We start from the raw sequence: 20276 nt of genomic DNA, 5'->3' as shown, positions 1-20276 counted from the left end.
TGATGACTCCTGTCTGGTTCTGCCGTGGCCGCGAGGGCCTTGTACACTGCCTACCTGGTCTGCCACGTCCTCCGCATTGCTCATCAGATCATTCTGCCCCATGTCACGCTCTGAGTCTGGTACTGCTGGTGCCACTGCAGTTTCCTAGAATTCTAACTGACAAAAATCTGACCTGTCGACTTGAGTTTTTTCAGACGCTAGCTCCTCTTCATCGAAGAAGTGCAAGCGTTACCTCCGCCCCATAACACAGCTCCCTCTGTAGGCAGTAATTGCCATAGCGTGCCACGTATACTGATCCAAGGGGCTAGTGTTCTGGTTGGGAAGCACGCCATCCCATGTAGACAGAGGAGACTGGCGGTACTGCAGTTTAACTGACGCGGAGCCCAGAAAACGCCCTCAAAGAGAAGTCAATTTTCAAAATGATTTAAGAAGAAACTTTCATCATCACCTTTGTGACAAATATCCATTGAATTTTTTCATGAATTGTCTTCGAGGCCAATTTTCTTCCATCACTCACAGCCAAAGTTTTATATTTTACATTTTATATTCATGCTGCTAGGGCTCCTGAGTGACACAGCGGTCTAAGGCACTGCATCTCAGTGCTACAAGGGGTCATAACAGTCCCTGGTTCAAATCCAGGCTGTATCACATCTGGCTGTGATTGGGAGTCCCATAGGTTAGTGCACAATTGGCCCAGCATGGCCAGGGTAGGCTGTCATTGTAAATAATAATTTGTGTTTAACTGACTACCCTAAACTCTAAGTTAACTAGCCTTAAGCCTAACCCTTGGCGAACCGTCATCCAGGGCAGGTGGGGCATTAAATTAAATTGAAGCTAAAAACAAGAATTTGACATTTAAATGTATTTTAATTTTAAATGTGCCTGTTTTGCATGTTATTTTGGCATTAATACATGTCGCATATCAATTTGCAAACAATGTAAAAAAATAAATAATAATAATTATTGAGGTAACAAAGCAGCATAAAAATATGGTCTCAATTTTTGGGGGCTGACATTCTGCACATTTTCTCCTCGATAAAAGAGTAGCTCTCAATACAGTTTTCTGTTCCCAAATCTGCTTTGAACAGAGTGGACTAAGTTTTGTAGACTTTACCCTTTAGAAGGAATGCAAAGTCGAATTGAGTTATTGCAAGCACACCACAGAGTAGGCGTTCCCTAACGGAAATATGCAGATGCATGCTAGAACACGCCAATAGGATCTCGCTAGCGTGTGCTTGGCTCTGCCCACGTCCTTGCTTGTTATGCTCACTGTGACTCATTTGTTTCCATTGAAAATGACAGGCAGTGGTGTATCTTGGATTAGTTATAAATCCTTGGCGTATGGGGTTGGTAATGTTCTCTAGTTGAGCCGTGATTGGCTCAGTGTTCTGTCACTCATGGGGATACTACATCACTGCAAAATGTACAGTCAGAACAAAAACATTCAGGCCCCTATTGTGCTGCCATAGAGTTACATTAGAAGTGGCGATCCAAGAAAGCTCAAGGTCATTGGCCACAGATAAAATGACGTCAAATCACATTATATCTACAGTAACTTTGATTTGATCTTCGATTGGACAAGCTAACAGTCATCATCTTGAATCAATTCGACAATCTACTGTAAAATCCTTTTCAATCCTTGTCATATGAAGAGAAATTATGAAGAGAAATTATAGATAAAATGTTTCGGTGCTCATCGGCCATTGGACATAAACAACAAGTTGGAACTTGCAAATTCAACAATGAGTGGTTTGGAAGGAATCGGTGGCTAACTGCAAGCATTGCAAAGCAATCACTAGCCTGCTCTTCAGTGGAGTGGATGTGTGGTCCAAGTCTGAGTTTAAGAGTCTCTTTTCCAAGCTTAAAAGGATAAACATTCAACATTGGCCATGCTGTCAATCCAGAATGACTTCTGCCCCTTTCAAAACAACTGGAAACTCAGAATTGGGAAATCTCAGACTTCAGTGAGTTCAAGACCTCTGAAAAAAACGAGCTCCGACTGGGAAAATACATTTTGAACGGTCATCCAACTCGGAATTCCAACCTGCCTCTATCTAGAACTCCAACCTAAAGATCACTAATGTCATGATTCAACCTTGTTTTTTTCTGAATCCCCTGCTGTCTTGAAAGCACCATAAATCCAGAGAATGCCAGACTTTGATGGCAAAGTTTGATGACAAAATTTGCCCACGAAGGAGCGCAGTGCCACATTCCTGTTCAAGTGAACACAGCACAACAATGTGAGTCCAGAAATGTATTTTATGCTGCTGCAAAAATGATGTAATATGCCAGGGAGATATGTATACTGTAGCTAAGAAAGTAATACTATGTGCATGTTGGAAAGTAAGCTGTTAGTAGCCCATGTGCCTCACCCTAATAATTTGGTCCCCTTTCCCCTCATAATTAAGCCTACTGTTCTGACTTGGTGGCACATGGTGGCACATGTAGCTTATAGCCTGTTTTAGAGAAATGTCATCATTGAATATTATAAGAGCTTTCATTTTCTGCTTACATGCCCCCTTTATTTATCCTACTGACTTGGTATACAGGGAGAATACTGTAAGAACGGCCCATGTTCTGAATTCTGTCGCTGCACATTTCAAACATGCTGAACAAATAGTTATATAGACCACGTCTGTCCTAGCACGCTCATTAATGTCTTAATCAAAATTACAGATTGTCCTTTATCCGCTCATCATCCCCTTATGCCATAGTTTGTACATCTCAATTGTCAGTATAAACCACATTTATAAACCACACATTTAAGCAAGTCAGCCATATCAACTATGTTTTTTTAAAGGCAGTAAACGAGGCTGAATGAACTGTTCCGCTGCCAGACAAGGCTCGCCTGATAGCCAGGTTGATTTGTGGTAAGGTGTTGAGATTGCTGTTGGGACTCTGCCATTGGGACAGCTTTATGTAGGCCCTAACAGTTTGTGGGAACCATTTGTCACCGTTATAGTCCAATTAATGTATTGTTTATTGTTGTGTTGTGTTGTGTAGTGGCTTTGCTGGCATGTATCTAAAAAATATATATTTTAGTTTGCCCCACCAAGATTTACAAGCTAAAATCGCCACTGACCCCAACCTTAACCATCACCTTAACTATATTATAAGTCAACTTCAATGGGATAACTTCAGAGTTGGGACATCCCAAGGATTCTAGATAGCGTGGACCGTGTTATGATACTGGTGGTTTGTCAACACTGATTATTTGTAAAGGGACATGCTGGAAGAAAAAACAAGAAAATGCTGTCATCAGAAAACGGGAGACGTGGAATTTTTCTCTTTTCCCCTGTTAACGTTTCTTAGTTTGTCCGATTATAATTACATTTGCTTGTATGCATATCACCCACCTCACTTGTTTTATTTGATACATCAACACCGAAATCATATTAATGGTTGGAAGTTAACCTCCATAGTTGTGAACATACTGTATCATTGGCATCAGTCAAAAGGTACTTGGTGTGTGACATTGTGTGACAATGAAGACTGAAACATCGAGCAGGTCTACGGTCTATGTGCTCGATTTTTCAGTCTTCGTATTTTCAGATCTATTTTCTTATAATAATGGGTATTTCATACCTTGTCGTAACTAAAAGTACACTATTATGCACAAACCAACAAGTGTTAACTTTAACCAACAGGCGATGCTACACTACAATAAATGGTGGTGGGTTCGGGGACTCAGAGAAATCAACTTGTTCTAGCGTGGTTGTGAGCTAGCTGTTCATCACTACTGTACTATGTAGGCCAAATTTTTCACCAGCAGGTTAAGTTATTTTGCGGCTAGGAATAAGCATCACCAATAATATTTTTATTTAACTTGGCAAGTTAGTTAAGAACAAATTCTTATTTTCAATGACAGCCTAGGAACAGTGGGTTAACTAGTTCAATCCTTGGTCCCAAATGTGATATAATAAACTCAATAATTTGTTCCAGATTGGTATTGGGATTACACTATCGCCATAAAGTTGCAATTGTAAAATTGAAGTCATTACAATATTCTCCAGTTTCTCTGTCTGCCTGTCCGCCTGTCTGTCACACACTAATTTCACAACACCACAGTCAAAGTACCACATTTATCCACATTCAAATTAATAAATGGTCACAACATCTTGTTTCCTCCTGGGCTGAATGACATCTAGGCTGGGAAAGCTGGGGGCATTTTGTGGAGCAGAGTGACCCTATAAACTGCTGTCATGGAAATTACCACCAGGGATACCTGAAGTCAATCTTAAATTAATCATTCTTTATTAACAGCAAGCTGGAGAGGTCACAGTCAAACTTAGATGCATAAACTACAGGTCTGAAGTGAGGTCCACCGGGGAAGTCCCGTCAGTTCTCTTATATGCTGCTTACACAGACAAGTTATATTTGCATGATTTTGCTTTTTCATCATTCATAATTAATTCATCAACATTTGGTTCATGCATGTGACCGACCAATACCTCATGACAATTCTTCTCTCCAAGCTGAGACCTTGACAGGGATATCCCGTTCCATTCTCAAAACAATGTTGTGGGCATACTGCAAAATTGCAGTTACTGATAGTGACGATTTCTCCCAGGCACGATCAATCAGTCACTTGCATGAACCCAGTCAAATTGGTTATTAGAAAAGCACAAACACAGCATTTTCCTTCACATTCCCTCCTCTCCTCTTCTGTGATAATAATCATTCAATTTTAAGGTAAGCATTAGATTATAGCTTCTATCAAAATGTTATATACATCTATTAAAGTAAGGGAAATCAACACATAAAACCAGACACTTCATCGTTTAAAAGCCTTCATTCTGGGTTTTACAATCTAATTAGTATGGTATGACTATCATCATAATAAAGGTTATACTTCTATTAATGGGAGTGAATTTATCAAAAATACACACATATACACAGCATGTTAATAACACAATTAGGCAAACTAAGAAAAAAACACACGCTGCAGCCCATTTGGAAATTGGGATCCCCAACTTCCAAACAGGGATTCCAACCATGTTTCAACTTTCACTCTGGTTGTGGGGAATTATTCTTAGAAACAGTGTATTTGGCGAGATCAGTCATATTAGAAGAGTGATCGGACAAAAGTACAACATTCATCGCCAATGATTGCACGAGTGCCCCCTTGTCCTGCCAAAAGACTGTCAAGAGCCTCTCTGTTTTGCAGAGACAATTTACGCAATTCTTTTAGCATTGCCACTTTTCTCCAAGTATCTAGAGATCTCCCGAATTTGATCGAGGGCATATGCAACTCCATATCAAGGGAAAAACACACCAAATAACCTGGAGGCAAGTGCCTGAGTGTGTGATATCATCTAGAGACCTCTTATCTCTCCTCATTCCAGGAGGTCTCTTAAACAGAGCCTTCAGATCTTCTCATTGTTTGGAACGGTTCTCATAGCTATCACCACAAACCCAACAGTGCAAGCATTTGATCCATTAAGATTCAATGGACATTGTTGGTCATAGTCTTAAAATGAATTTCTTGCCAATTGTTAGGTTCTAAATGAACCTATTAAAAAACTCACGGACGCTTAATAAAGCTCAAAGCCAAATGCATCTCTGTTGCTAGACAGAACCTTAGTGATATCTGATTGTTCGCGATCTCCCCCTATCTGCAAACGGGGCCAATCACAACACACCTTATTGTCATCAGAGTTGAACTAACCAATAAGAATGCTTGAACATTAAATAGACATTTCTTTAGAGGCAAGTGGAAACGTAACCAACACTGTTACACTAGCTACATAAGCACAATTGACTATAACACCACAAAGGTTATGAAATTAGTAACATTACCTCGCGTGTCTGCAGTTATAAGGAATATACACAAATATATTATGCTCTATACACACAGTGAGCTACAGTAGAAACGGTATAACACCACGTACAGAAACTATTATAAAGTAATAAGGCACTAACTTTGATAGAAACCAGTCTGGATTTGAACATGGGTGTCTGTAGTGACGCCTCTGGCACTGAGATGCTGTTCCTTACAGCTCCGCCACTTGGGAGTCATAAAGCCAGGTTGGCTTCAAAATACAACACATGCTAATATTTCTCTGACGCAATTATCATTGTTTTCCAGAGCTAATAGAATAATGTAGCTAACTACCTAAGCATTGAGTATAACACCATAAAGGTTATGAAATGAGTAACGTTACCTCGCATGTCCGCGGTTATAAGGAATATACACAAAATATTATGCTACAGTAGAAACGACATGCAAAAACTATATAAATTTCACTAATTGTGGTTGTCCCCCCCCACTCCTGGCTCTCTTCTCCTGTAGCTCCAAGGCATAGTGATTGGTCTCTGCTATGTCTCCCACCAGCTCCTCTGTCAGAAAGAACAGATGGAAATGGCAAGGGGCGTTGCACTCCAGACTGGGACTCATCAAAGCAAACAGCAGGGCCAGGAGGGGTGAAATGGCTGGCAGCCTTCCAGCTACCACAGTACTCCTGATCCATTGTCGGTCTGCTTCCAACACCATCAGCATCTTCAAAGGGAACTGGAACTTTGTCAGTGGTATAGGGGTCCTCAGATTCAGGGTTCTCAATGGCTGGGGGGCAGCTCCTCACTGTCAGAATCTGATTCCTGGCTTTCAGACTCATTGTCAGAATTGTTTTAAATCTCCAGAATTTCCTAATTTGTGAGTTGTCTCCTTTTGAAAGACATTGCTAATGCTACAGCTTAGCTCACTAGCTACATACATAGACAACAACACTAAATGGCTCGGAGTGAGCGGTTACGTGATTGACTGCCTGCACACGCCATTTGTATCAATAAATCACTATCAGAAAATGTTTTGTGTGGTAATTATTGATATATTTACTGTATTATTCTCATGTTGTTCAATTACCGGTGATAAATCATGCATTGTTGCATAGATTGTAATGGGCACATAGTGTGTGTGTAAAATACTTTTTTGAAGGTTGTAGTGATTTTGATGAGCTAAGCTAATTCCAGCTATGTGTGTGGAGCCACGTTGTTGACATACAATGCATTCTGGGGTTCACGTAATCTATTTTGGTCTGTCGGACCAAAGATGCTATAACAAAATGAGGTGAGTAAAGGTTCACTCATTTTTTGAGAACTTCATGAAGTGAATGGTGGGATGTGAACGATGGTAAACGACACACCCCTTCAACATGCATACTATAAACAGACCAAACTCATCTTGTCTTCTCTTATTATCTTTTTGGTTTCTTTAAGGAAAAAAGCATGGCTACGCACTGAAACTAATCATCGTCAGATTACTTTCGATTTCTAGAAAGTGTTTTACTCAATTATTTTGATAAACGGTGAGCTCAATCGTGATGTAATTAATTATACATAGTAATTGCTATTAGCTAAATCATATTGTAGTTTATGTCAGCCGAGAGTTAGAAAATATGACCGCTTGTGTTGCGTCAATCTTTCCTCAGCGCTAGGACAAATTTTTCCTGTTAGGATGATTGTGTTATGCTATAGATACTTCTGTGAATATCTGAACATTGCATCCAAAAATAAACGGCTCACATTCTGGACATAACTTTGTAAGGACTGTGTTTGTGTAAATAGTTTCAGGAAAAACATGTGGCCAGTTCAAATGCTGATTGTAGCGTCATTCGAAACTGGCCGTTCTAAATAAACGTTCCAGGACCCCCAGTAAAGGGCGGAAGGAGGACGAGAAACTGAGAGATGAGGATGAGAGTAAGCCCCAGCAGGAGGTAGCCACGGTAACAGAGAAGCCGTGGATGCTTCCGTATGATGCTGCGTTCCACGCCCTGGTTTACCGAGGCCACCAAGACCATCCTCCCGCTGCATGCGGAGGGTGAACAGTACAGTGCCTTAGCCAGGCTGGTGAGTGAGGTGATGGGCGGCGCAGTGGAGGTGGACAGACAGCATGACTTCATGTGGGAGCTCCACCTCAGTGAGCTGCGCTACGAACTACAGTCCAACATCATCCCCATCGGACAGATACGCAAGGGAGCTTACTACCACAGGGCTCTGCTTTATAAGGTGTTGGCTGACCATATCGGTGTGAGTTTTAGCCTGGTGAGGGGGGAGTATAACCGGATGTGGAATGAGGTCCTCCTCTCAGTTGGGACGTCCCACTACCCAGGGTGCCAGCCCCAGCCCAGAGCTCATCTGGTGGACCTCATACACCAGCCTGGGAGGCTGCTGAGAGCCAGTACACCCCAGGCTACAATACCAGACTATATAGCCACACGTTAAAATATACTTTATAACTACACCATACCATACCCTGTGTGGTCCACCACACAACCCCAAGTTATACAATGCCAGACTGTACTGTACTTTATAAACAACACCAGACCTTATAAACTGTCTGAACTAGAAAAAAAAGAAGGAAAAAAATCATTCTAAATAAGCATTAACTTCTGGGCCACTCCAGGCTTGCGTTGGTCCCTTTGGCTCAGGACTCCTTCTACGATTACCATCTCACCAATATAGAAACGTATTTCAGAGACAGGCCCCCTTTGTACTTTGCCTCCGGCCACAAATACATTTGCACATAAATCATTCCATTGAAATCATAAGACATGAATTGCTCCACATATATAGTTATAAACATACAAAAAATTTGCTCAAGCAATTAGTCAGTTACAAAAAATGTGTCAATTTCCAACAATCCCTGATCTGGAACAATGTTCACTCACATGTTCAACACCACCTAGAAACCATATTGACTTTCACAGGGAAGAGAGAGAACACATGTTATAACAGTTTCACACCAACCTTGATAAAAATGAGATTGGGGCAAGGTTAGCCCAAGCTACAACCTAGTGGCCCTCCTCACATTTTAGGGGCATCGCTCTGTCTCTAGAAGCCTCGCCTATAGGGCGAACTATTAATAAATTATCCAACCCAAATTTAGAATGACAGTCCTTAGTGCTTTGCGTTGGTTCTATCACTTGAATTTAAAACCCTCAATTTAGCACACACTGACGACACTGGCAGAACGTACATTGACAAAAAGTATATTAATCTTATATTTCTAGCATTAACTTTTCTCATCACAGCCCTCATTTGCGGTAATGACAGATTGGTATCTCAATGCATTCTTAGTCTAAATTACTATAAATTCCGCAGTTTGCAGGCCTCCACAAATCAACCTGATACCCCAAAGACATTTTTTATGATAAGCCTAAATCACTAACTTGGGATGGTTGACCCCCCCCATTCACGGCACGCATTCTTCTGTTTTTTCTTCTTCAGATAGCTTTACAGTTTGTCCTCCCAATGGCACACATGTTAAAAGTAGATGGCACTTGATAATGTCCGGATTTCAAAATCTGGTGAATAATCTGATTTTCCCAAGCAGACTAATCTCCCACCTGAGCCGCTGTCCTTTGCGGTCCATTGTGTCTTGTTCATTTTCCTACCAATACACCAGCAGTGTGAGAAAAGTTTGGACAAGATCTCTCTCCATGCTCACTCCACGTGGACTCCTGTCGCACTCCTGTCAGAAAAGGCAGTCGATAGCTTCGACTGGATGCTGTGTACAGGTAGCTGGCTTTGACTCAGGTTTCAGGTAGAAGTGGTGAAGGACCATAGTGAACGCCATTGTCGTCATTACTTCAGTGGGTTAGAGGGGGTGACGCTCACACTGTTCTTGGTCAAATTATCCCTTCCATGCATCTAGATACCATCTGTGGTCACCTTCGCCATAACCATGAGTAAAAAACAGTTTAGTTTAGGGCAATTCTGATTCAGGAAATCCAGACAAACTATTCCCTCTATGACAAATTATTACTTCTACCAATATTCTTCATGCAAATGTCAAAGACAAATATCAAAGAGAATAACAACACACAGATTAAACCATTTTTTCAAATTGGTTTATACTCCCCCATCATATTGGTTTCCGCACAGCAGAGTTACAGGGTCAGGGGTCAGAGGGCTAATCCTTAGGGAGAAATCCCGACCATCCAGCAGACTCAATCTGGTGAGATTTTAATTGAAGCAAGACAAAAACAAAACAACAGCAACAATGCACTTCTTCCTTTTTGACACGACTCACATTGTGGTTCATAAAAACACTGCCGGTTGTATCAAAATAACAAATACAATTTGAATTACAACCCTTGATAACTCAATCTTAAAATAATTGTATTGCATAAGGTAATTAAAGGAATAGTCAAATAGACTAGAGACAGGTTTCCCTCATTCAGGGGCAGCGCTCTCTCTCTGTCCTTCTCTGGTGGTCCAAATTACACATAGGACTGTTGATAAATTACAAACTTCTTCACAATGATCAGTGTTTGCATATTACATTTAAATCTTATCCAATGTCTCTAGTGTTGTTATTTTGCTGAACACTAGATGGTTGAATTTGGCAGTTAAACAAGCTACTCAGGCAAGAAAAAAAAATCAACAAAATTGTTGTTTTGTTGTATTTAAAAAAAATGTGAATCATGTTTTTATTTGGCGTAGCCCTGATGGCATTGCCAGGGGTATGTGTGCCCCAGTTTGGGAATACCTGCCCTAGTTGATCCTGCCCCAGTGGAGGCTCCTCAGAGGAGGGAGGAGAGGACCATCTTTCATTCAGAGATTTGTCCTGAAGCCACTCCTGCATTGTCTTGGCTGTGTACTTAGGGTCGTTGTCCTGTTGGAAGCTGAACCTTCACCTCTGTCTGAGGTCCTGAGTGCTCTGGAGCAGGTTTTCATCAAGGATCTCTCTGTACTTTCCTCTGTTTGTCTTTCCCTAAATCCTGACTAGCCTCCCAGTCCCTGCCTCTGAAAAACCTCCCCACAGCATGATGCTGCCACCACCAATGCTTCACCATAGGGATGGTATTGTCCAGGTGATGAGCGGTGCCTGGTTTCCTCCAGACGTGACGCTTGGCATTCAGGCCAACGAGTTCAATCTTGGTTTCATCAGAGCAGTGAATTTTGTTTCTCATGGTCTGAGAGTCCTTTAGGAGCCTTTTATCAAACTCCAAGTGGGCTGTCATGTGCCTTTTACTGAGGAGTGGCTTCCGTCTGGCCACTGTAACATAAAGGCCTGATTGATGGAGTGCTGCAGAGATGGTTGTCCTTCTGGAAGTTTTCTCCTATCTCCACAGAGGAACTATGGAGCTCTGTCAGAGTGACCACCTCCCTGACCAAGTTCCTTCCCCGATTGCTCAGTTTGGCCGGGTGGCCGGTTCTAGGAAGAGTCTTGTTGGTTCCAAACTTCTTCCATTTAGGAATGATGGAGGCCACTGTGATCTTAGGGACCTTCAATGCTGTGTACATTTTTTGGTACCCTTCCCCTAGATCTGTGCCTCGACACAATCTTGTTTCTGAGCTCTACGGACAATTCCTTCGACCTCATGGCCTGGTTTTTGCTCTGACATGAACTGTCAACTGTGGGATCTTTTATATAGACAGGTGTGTGCCTTTCCAATTCATGTCCAATCAATTGAATTTACCACAGGTGGACTCCAATCAAGTTGTAGAAACAGCTCTAGGATAATCAATGGAAACAGAATCTACCTGAGCTCAATTTCGGTCTCATAGCAAAGGGTCTGAATTACTTATGTAAATAAGGTATTTCTATTTTTATTATTTATGAATTTGCCAACATTTCAAAAAACCTGCTTTTACAGTATCATTATGGGGTATTGTGTGTATATAGATGAGGATTTTTTATTTATTTAATAATCTTAGAATAAGACTAATGTAACAAAATGTTGTAAAAGTGAAGGGTGTAACGGGTGTTGTCGTCAACAAAGAAATACAAAACATAGAAAAAGGAACATAGAATGCCCACCCAAATCACACCCTGACCAAACCAAAATAGAGACATAAAAAGCTCTCTAAGATCAGGGCGTGACAAAGGGCTCTGAATACTTCCAGAATGCACTGTAGCTCCATTAAATTATATTATTTGCTACTAACCTGTGTATGAATATCATTAGCTTAATTAAATACCCTCATTCCCTGTTAATAAAACATAAGACATTTGAAATTAGTCATAGAAATAGGCCTATATTCCTGTCTAAAAGAACGCATAAAAAGACCGAGGTGGGTCCAAGAAAGAGAGAAGCTCGCAATTTGGGACATTACTGCATTATACTTCTATTGGTCCATTTTAAAGCTAGGACTACAGTACACAGGCGGCAGGCAGAGGTGGCGGTAATGTACCATAACGTTGATGCCAACTCTCGATAAACCCCACAGAAGAAGAGGCAGAGATGACAACGCCGGTAGCTAGCTAGCTAGGACAACGGTAATGTGAGTCCATACATTAAAACTAGTTAGATGGAGTTTGCCTTCTCCCTTTCTCTCCCTGCAGTCTAGAACTGGAAAGCTGCAAGAATGAGTCATGTGGCTCGTGAATTTTCTTTGTGCACTACTAGCTCCCCAATTATGGCCATAGGGCTAAAAACATGGTATCACATTATACTTGTCACGGCGAGCAAGGATCGGACCACTACGCAGCGTGGTAAGTGTCCATGATACTTTAATAATAACTGAACACGACTCAATACAAAAATAACAAAGAGAATGAAAACGGAAACAGTCCTGAACGGTGACACAAACAATAAAACAGGAAATAATCACCCACGAAACACAGGTGGGAAAAGGCTACCTAAGTATGATTCTCAATCAGAGACAACTAACGACACCTGCCTCTGATTGAGAACCATACCAGGCCAAACACAACATAGAAAAACGAACATAGACAACCCACCCAACTCACGCCCTGACCATACTAAAACAAAGACATAACAAAAGAACAGAAGGTCAGAATGTGACAATACTTGTGTGCTAGGATGGAAGTTTTTCTTTGTCAATACACCCAACAATAATAATTTGCCATATAAACCATACTATCTCAACTGTCAATAACTTTCACATTTATAATTGTATGTATCATGAACCCATTGTGACAAAAATAACTAAGGTCAATTTCCTTACAGATCTTCAACAGCAAGCTCCTCTGGCACCCATGTGAGTTGATGTTGTCTACTGGATATTTGTTTACCTATCTGCCATTAGGTGCCCTTCTTTGCAAAACCATTGGAAACTTCCCTGGTATTTTTGGTTGAATATGTGCTTGAAATTCACTGCTCAATTGAAGAACCTTACAGATAATAATGTGAGGGGTACAGAGATGGGCAGAGTCAGTCCATGCAACTTATTATTTGAGTTGTTAAGCACATTTTTACTCCTGAACTTATTTAGGCTTGCAATAACAAAAGGGTTGAATAGTTAATGGTATACAACAATGAAAATGTGGGCAGGGAACAAGCTACCATTTTCCACTGGTACTTGAAGAACTTGAATGAATGGATTAACACAATTGACTTCAGGACTACAGTCCCAATTTTAAATTAATCATGTAACAATTAACTCATTAGGATCTGGGGCACTACCAGAGCAGTTCTTTAGAGTTACCACCTCTCAAATTAAACTCTAAAAGGTCTTTACTTATCACATCTATAAACAAATTATTAATCATAACCTCGTGTCATATCATCATTCTGAACAGTCGTAACCTCCTTGCATCTGCAAAAACCCAAACCTTACTTATGATTCAGTACTACACAAATTGGTTTAATTATTTATTTACTAGCTAACTAAATGGTAACACAAGATAAAGATATACTTTAAAAACAGGTCCCTAGCGGACTGACACCAATATGGCTGCTTGTTACAAAAGACAGAGGGAGAGCGAGGGAGGTAGAGAGAGGGAGAGAGAGAGAGGGAGAGAGAGGAAGGGGAGAGAGAGAGGGAGGGAGGGAGAGAGAGAGGGGAGGGGAGAGAGAGAGGGAGGGGGAGAGAGAGAGAGGGAGGGGGAGAGAGAGAGAGGGAGGGGGAGAGAGAGGGAGGGGGGAGAGAGAGGGAGGGGGAGAAGAGAGAGGGGGGAGGGGGAGGAGAGAGAGAGAGGGAGGGAGAGAGAGGGAGGGAGGGGGAGGAGAGAGAGAGGGGAGGGGGAGAGAGAGAGAGAGAGAGAGAGAGGGAGGGGGAGAGAGAGATAGGGAGGGGGAGAGATAGGGAGGGGGAGAGAAAGGGAGGGGGAGAGAGAGAGGGAGGGAGGGGGAGGCGAGAGAGAGAGAGAGAGGGGGGGGTACTTATAGTACTCTTATACTTTGCACACAAACCACCGCTTCCCTGAACTACTGTATGTGTCTTTGGAATGGCAATTTCACCATGACCCATCATCTGCTGATCACCAGTTCTCTTAGCTACAGATTGTTACACCAGATAATGTGATTTAACCAAAAAATGTTGCAATCCATTACTGGGAGTTACAGGATAGGTACTGTTTGGTGTAGCACAGAGAATTTTTGACCGACCTTAGCGATGCTGTCTTCATCCTCAATTCAGGGAAAAAGGAGCCTCATAAAATGTCCTTGTCCAGTGGCAGGGGTCAGTTTGAATTTAGAAAATGCTGTTATTAAAATAAAATAATTCTCCATAAAGTACTTCAAGAATATATGCGCCGCCATCATGTCTATTTCAAGTCTTCTCACTCATTGATTGAGACAGGTCTCTGACATGCAGCACTTTGGGGTGGACACCCACCTGTCTCGATCAATGAGAGAAGACTTGAAATCGACAAGATGTCAGCAAAAATCTTTGGGTAAATCACATTATCTTCTGTAACAATCTCTAACTACAGTTCCCTGAATTTGTGTGTCTTTACACCTGAAAAATACTTGGACACACTGAACTGTACTACACTGTTGATACTATTTGTTTTGTATGTTACTTTTACCATATACCATTGTTCTTGAATACCCAGGTCTCTCTCTTGAGTTAGGATTAAATATTGTACACTCTTCTGTATTTTACATTTGACAAATAAACAAACATTATTTTGATATCTGGTTGATGCTACATAGCCCTGTAAAGCTTATTTAAATACTTGATCTTCTGTGAATCCATAAGGGCAGACACATTTTGAAGATTGAAAAAAAAAAATCCATATTTATGCTATGGTGGTTCTACATCAGGGCTATCCAACCCTGTTCCTGGAGCGCAACAGTCCTGTAGGTTTTCACTCCAACCCTAATCTAGCCCACCTGATTCTAATAATTAGCACCGGTTACACAGGCAGGCCAATTCTGATATCCATTAAATGGTCTTAATCACATCAGATCTTTTTTAGAACTGATCTGTTTGGTCAAAATACCAATTAGTGGAAAAAAAATCTTAATTGGACTGCCTGTAAATGCAGCCATAGTCCTTCATCTGGCTTCGATGCACTGGCAATGGTGGGCTGGGGAAGCTGATACTCTTTGTGGTTATGGCAATGGGCTTCTCCTGTCTGTGGTGAATGGCCAGCTGGATAAGACTCTGCCGATAATGGTGTAGGGCTTCTTAACCACCAACTGTTTGCTCCTCTTGCAGAATATTTGCTGGTACTGCACCTCTCCTGGAAAGACATGGTTGTGGTCTTAGCATTTTACACTTTTTGTGGAAGGGACGTAGGGCAACACGCCTTTGTTGGTAAAGGTATTAACCTAATGGGACCTGCTAGCATATTCATTATGGACAATGAGGGTACATTGGGAGCTGCTTTTGAGAGGAATGATCAGTCAACAAAGTGAATGGGCTGGGAGACTAAAGGTGTGAAAAGTCTTAGGAAGGTAGTTCTTGCACAGTATGAATGGTTGTGTATGGGAGATAGAGGAGAAATGGCACCTCAATCGTTCTCATACATTTACTGTCTAAGCACAACTCTTTCAACCAAAACCCCCTTCCTCATCTCAAAGTACTGTATGTAAAACTCCCCCAGCCCATTGACTTTGACTGATCATTCTTGTCAATAGTAGCCCTTTGCAGGGGAGTTTTGTAGACGTGCCTTGGTATTGTGTTTTGAGGATAATCCCTGTAGAGAGAATAATGAGGTGGTTGTAATTATTGTTGTAGTCTTGATTTTCTACATTTCAGTGTGTCCCTTGCTGGTTTCTGTTCCACAATATTGTTGTGCTCCATAACCGCAAGGTGTGTCAGCTCCCTCATGCTTGTGTACACAAAATGCCCCCGCTTTGCAGTATTTTTGAGCGGGGCACTGTGGAATGACTCCAGATTTTACAAAGAGAAAAGGTACAAATTGAAGATTAGACTAAATTGATTACATGGTCTGGAAGGTACTGTTGTCCTCAGGCTACCTCTAACCACCTGTAACCCCATAACACAAACACTACCAAATTCATGTTTATACCATGTTAACCCACTGTTCCCCAGGCACGATGGCTTTTCCCTTGCTGTGAGCTAACTAGTGTCACTAAATTGGCAGCAACTTTGCCAGCCAGCTGAGATTGGCTGAGAACCAGCTAACCAACCATAGACGATTTATAGAAATGCATCATTGCTACCAACACACAGTGAGTTAGCTATATCGACAATTATATTTTTAGTAATGGAGTGTTTTCCAGACAAGTGTAGAATAGATGGCTACCAAATTGAGATACTCTTTATCTAGTAAAGTTAACTAGTTTACGATCGCTAACATCAGTCAAAGATAGAATGAAAGAACAAACAAACATGTTTACTCTACTAAAGGTAGCTATCAGTCTAGCAGTGACTACCATGGCATAGGCAAAATTGATTAACAGTGTTGTGGCAGACCAGGGGGTTGGCTGGTGTGTTTACGGACATATTCAATCAATCCCTATCCCAGTCTGCTGTTCCCACATGCTTCAAGAGGGCCACCATTGTTCCTGTTCCCAAGAAAGCTAAGGTAACTGAGCTAAACGACTACCGCCCCGTAGCACTCACTTCCGTCATCATGAAGTGCTTTGAGCGACTAGTCAAGGACCATATCACCTCCACCCTACCTGACACCCTAGACCCACTCCAATTTGCTTACCGCCCAAATAGGTCCACAGACGATGCAATCTCAACCACACTGCACACTGCCCTAACCCATCTGGACAAGAGGAATACCTATGTGAGAATGCTGTTCATCGACTACAGCTCGGCATTTAACACCATAGTACCCTCCAAGCTCGTCATCAAGCTCGAGACCCTAGGTCTCGACCCCGCCCTGTGCAACTGGGTACTGGACTTCCTGATGGGCCGCCCCCAGGTGGTGAGGGTAGGCAACAACATCTCCACCCCGCTGATCCTCAACACGGGGGACCCACAAAGGTGCGTTCTGAGCCCTCTCCTGTACTCCCTGTTCACCCACGACTGCGTGGCCACGCACGCCTCAATCATCAAGTTTGCAGACGACACAACAGTGGTAGGCTTGATTACCAACAACGACGAGACGGCCTACAGGGAGGAGGTGAGGGCCCTCGGAGTGTGGTGTCAGGAAAATAACCTCACACTCAACGTCAACAAAACTAAGGAGATGATTGTGGACTTCAGGAAACAGCAGAGGGAACACCCCCCTATCCACATCGATGGAACAGTAGTGGAGAGGGTAGTAAGTTTTAAGTTCCTCGGCATACACATCACAGACAAACTGAATTGGTCCACCCACACAGACAGCATCGTGAAGAAGGCGCAGCAGCGCCTCTTCAACCTCAGGAGGCTGAAGAAATTCAGCTTGTCACCAAAAGCACTCACAAACTTCTACAGATGCACAATCGAGAGCATCCTGGCGGGCTTGGTATCACCGCCTGGTACGGCAACTGCTCCGCCCACAACCGTAAGGCTCTCCAGAGGGTAGTGAGGTCTGCACAACGCATCACCGGGGGCAAACTACCTGCCCTCCAGGACACTTACACCACCCGATGTTACAGGAAGGCCATAAAGATCATCAAGGACAACAACCACCCGAGCCACTGCCTGTTCACCCCGCTATCATCCAGAAGGCGAGGTCAGTACAGGTGCATCAAAGCTGGGACCGAGAGACTGAAAAACAGCTTCTATCTCAAGGCCATCAGACTGTTAAACAGCCACCACTAACATTGAGTGGCTGCTGCCAACACACTGACTCAACTCCAGCCACTTTAATAATGGGAATTGATGGGAAATGATGTAAAATATATCACTAGCCACTTTAAACAATGCTACCTAATATAATGTTTACATACCCTACATTATTCATCTCATATGTATACGTATATACTGTACTCTATATCATCTACTGCATCTTTATGTAATACATGCATCACTAGCCACTTTAACTATGCCACTTTGTTTACATACTCATCTCATATGTATATACTGTACTCGATACCATCTACTGTATCTTGCCTATGCCGCTCTGTACCATCACTCATTCATATATCTTTATGTACATATTCTTTATCCCCCTACACTTGTGTGTTTAAGACAGTAGTTTTGGAATTGTTAGTTAGATTACTTGTTGGTTATTACTGCATTGTTGGAACTAGAAGCACAAGCATTTCGCTACACTCGCATTAACATCTGCTAACCATGTGTATGTGACAAATAAAATTTGATTTGATTTGAAAACGTGTACACAGTTTAGATACGGACAAAGTTGGATTAGCTCAGTTTCAAAGGTGTTTATTAAAATAATAGTTCAAAAGAAAAGAATAGGTCTACCCCATGAGACCCTATCCGGGATACTGTCTTCTTGGCTCCGGGTCTTGCTGTATCCTGTGGGGATCAAAAACTGAACTCACTCCTGTTACCTCTGTCCCCAACTATACGGGAGTCCTGTCTTCCCCTACTCTCTCCCCTGTGTGCTGCCCTTCTGGCAGCTTCATGGGACTGGTACAGCTGGTGAGCAATCAGCCCCAATTAGTCCTGTCTGGAGAGCCTGTCGAGACCTGGCATGTCCAGCAGATGGCGCCATCGCATCGTGATGTATACTCTGTCTGTCACCAGGCCTCGACAAGTCTCCCCCTGGTGGCTGACCTGCTGTACGCCTGTGTGTATACCAAAAGATAGCTGTATGATTTGCAGGACTGTAACGTTAGCTAGTTAACGTTAATTGAGAATGTTCTGTTTTCTGGTGAAGAAAAAACATTGCTGGTATCGCATCACTTCTCAGCTGTCGTCGAAATGTATTCCCCATCAGTTCAGCCTGAAAATCCTTCTGATAATGTTTGGTCACCACATCATTCTTGATAGTCCCAAGGCACTGGCAGAATCGAGGTGAATCTGGTAGGCAGAATGGTGAAAGATAACTAATTTTCGCGCTTGTTTGTAACTAGCACAGCCACAGAACACCACACGGTCATAATGACAAACAGTGATAAACAAACGTTATCAAAAAAAATATTGCCTAGAGAAGTTCTGAGATTACTGTGTGTTGGTCGTTCGAAGAAAACAATGACATTATTCAGGTTTGTCTGCATGCCCCCCTCTACCTAGCGGGCGGTATCAGCATTGAATGCCAGACTTTGGTTCACTATGAGCAGCTCAATAAACAGGGAGTCCAAACTTCCCGATTCTACCAGTGAAATAAAAATGCGCTTGTTCTAGCTTCTGGTTTGGATAATTGTGATGTTTACGATAAAAATGTAATGTCGTTAATATAGTAATGACTATATGCCATGGCAGAGCCAGGGTGAAATTCCCCTTTAATGTTTTGTATACTCAGTGTCGAATATGTTCGAGTTGCGTCAATTCAAATCTGGTATCAGGATAAATATGACAATGAGTCACCGATTGTATACTATGTATTTTTTATTAGCTAAGCAATAAGTGGTAAATGCAATTTTCGTATATACGGGCTCTCTGTCCCACCTCGCAGGGCAAAACATAGAACTGACAAGATGTATGTAAACTGTATTCTTTATACTGTGATAGACAGTGCCAACCCGTCTGTTGGCCTATCACAGTAGAGACTGGGCGTGGTTTAAACTTGCTCAGCCTATTGCAGGCGCTCAGGCGGGTCCCCGCCTCTTGGCGCTTCTGTTGATAGATGTAACTGTTGCTGCGAAGAACATCCATGCGCTCATACCGTTATCTCGCACCTGGCTCCTGTTATCTAACAAAAGACCGCTTGTTTTCGCAACACCCCGCTCTGAATGTGCCCCCCTCCCAACTCATTGAACAGTTCCTGTCTTCATGCTACTTTTCCATCATGAGAAAGGCCCATGGCCTTGAAACTTTTAACAATGTTTCAAGTCAGCTATGTTGCATAACACATACATACATCCACACAAGCCAACAGCAGATAATATTCAATCATATATAAGATAATGGCTATAGTGTAAAACACAGAAACCTCATAAATCTCAATACTTTTATCGGCACCTAAGTATCATGGTAACATCGTATCGTGAGGTCCCTGGCAATTGCCATTTTATAACCTCATATAGAAGCACAATGTTGTATTCAGGAATTCCGACAATTGATTGAAAATAAATGTTCTCAGTAGTAATCAAGCATGTGTTGTT

At 42.1% G+C, this 20276-nt stretch overlaps 1 protein-coding gene across 1 annotated transcript in view; it reads right to left on the bottom strand.

The window, feature by feature from the left end:
* The window catches only part of surf4l (surfeit 4, like), a 30612-nt gene extending 30340 nt beyond the window's left edge, over positions 1-272 (bottom strand). Inside the window, exon 1 of the mRNA XM_024418319.2 lies at positions 55-272. Coding sequence (XP_024274087.1) covers positions 55-102 — 48 coding nt within the window. The 5' untranslated portion in view covers positions 103-272. The remainder of the gene's footprint in view (positions 1-54) is intronic.
* Between the last annotated feature and the right edge of the window lie 20004 nt (positions 273-20276).

The sequence above is a fragment of the Oncorhynchus tshawytscha genome, unplaced genomic scaffold (genome assembly GCF_018296145.1).
Source record: "Oncorhynchus tshawytscha isolate Ot180627B unplaced genomic scaffold, Otsh_v2.0 Un_contig_766_pilon_pilon, whole genome shotgun sequence".
Classification (NCBI taxonomy): Eukaryota; Metazoa; Chordata; class Actinopteri; order Salmoniformes; family Salmonidae; genus Oncorhynchus; species Oncorhynchus tshawytscha.
This window is presented reverse-complemented; position numbering and strand designations above follow the sequence as displayed.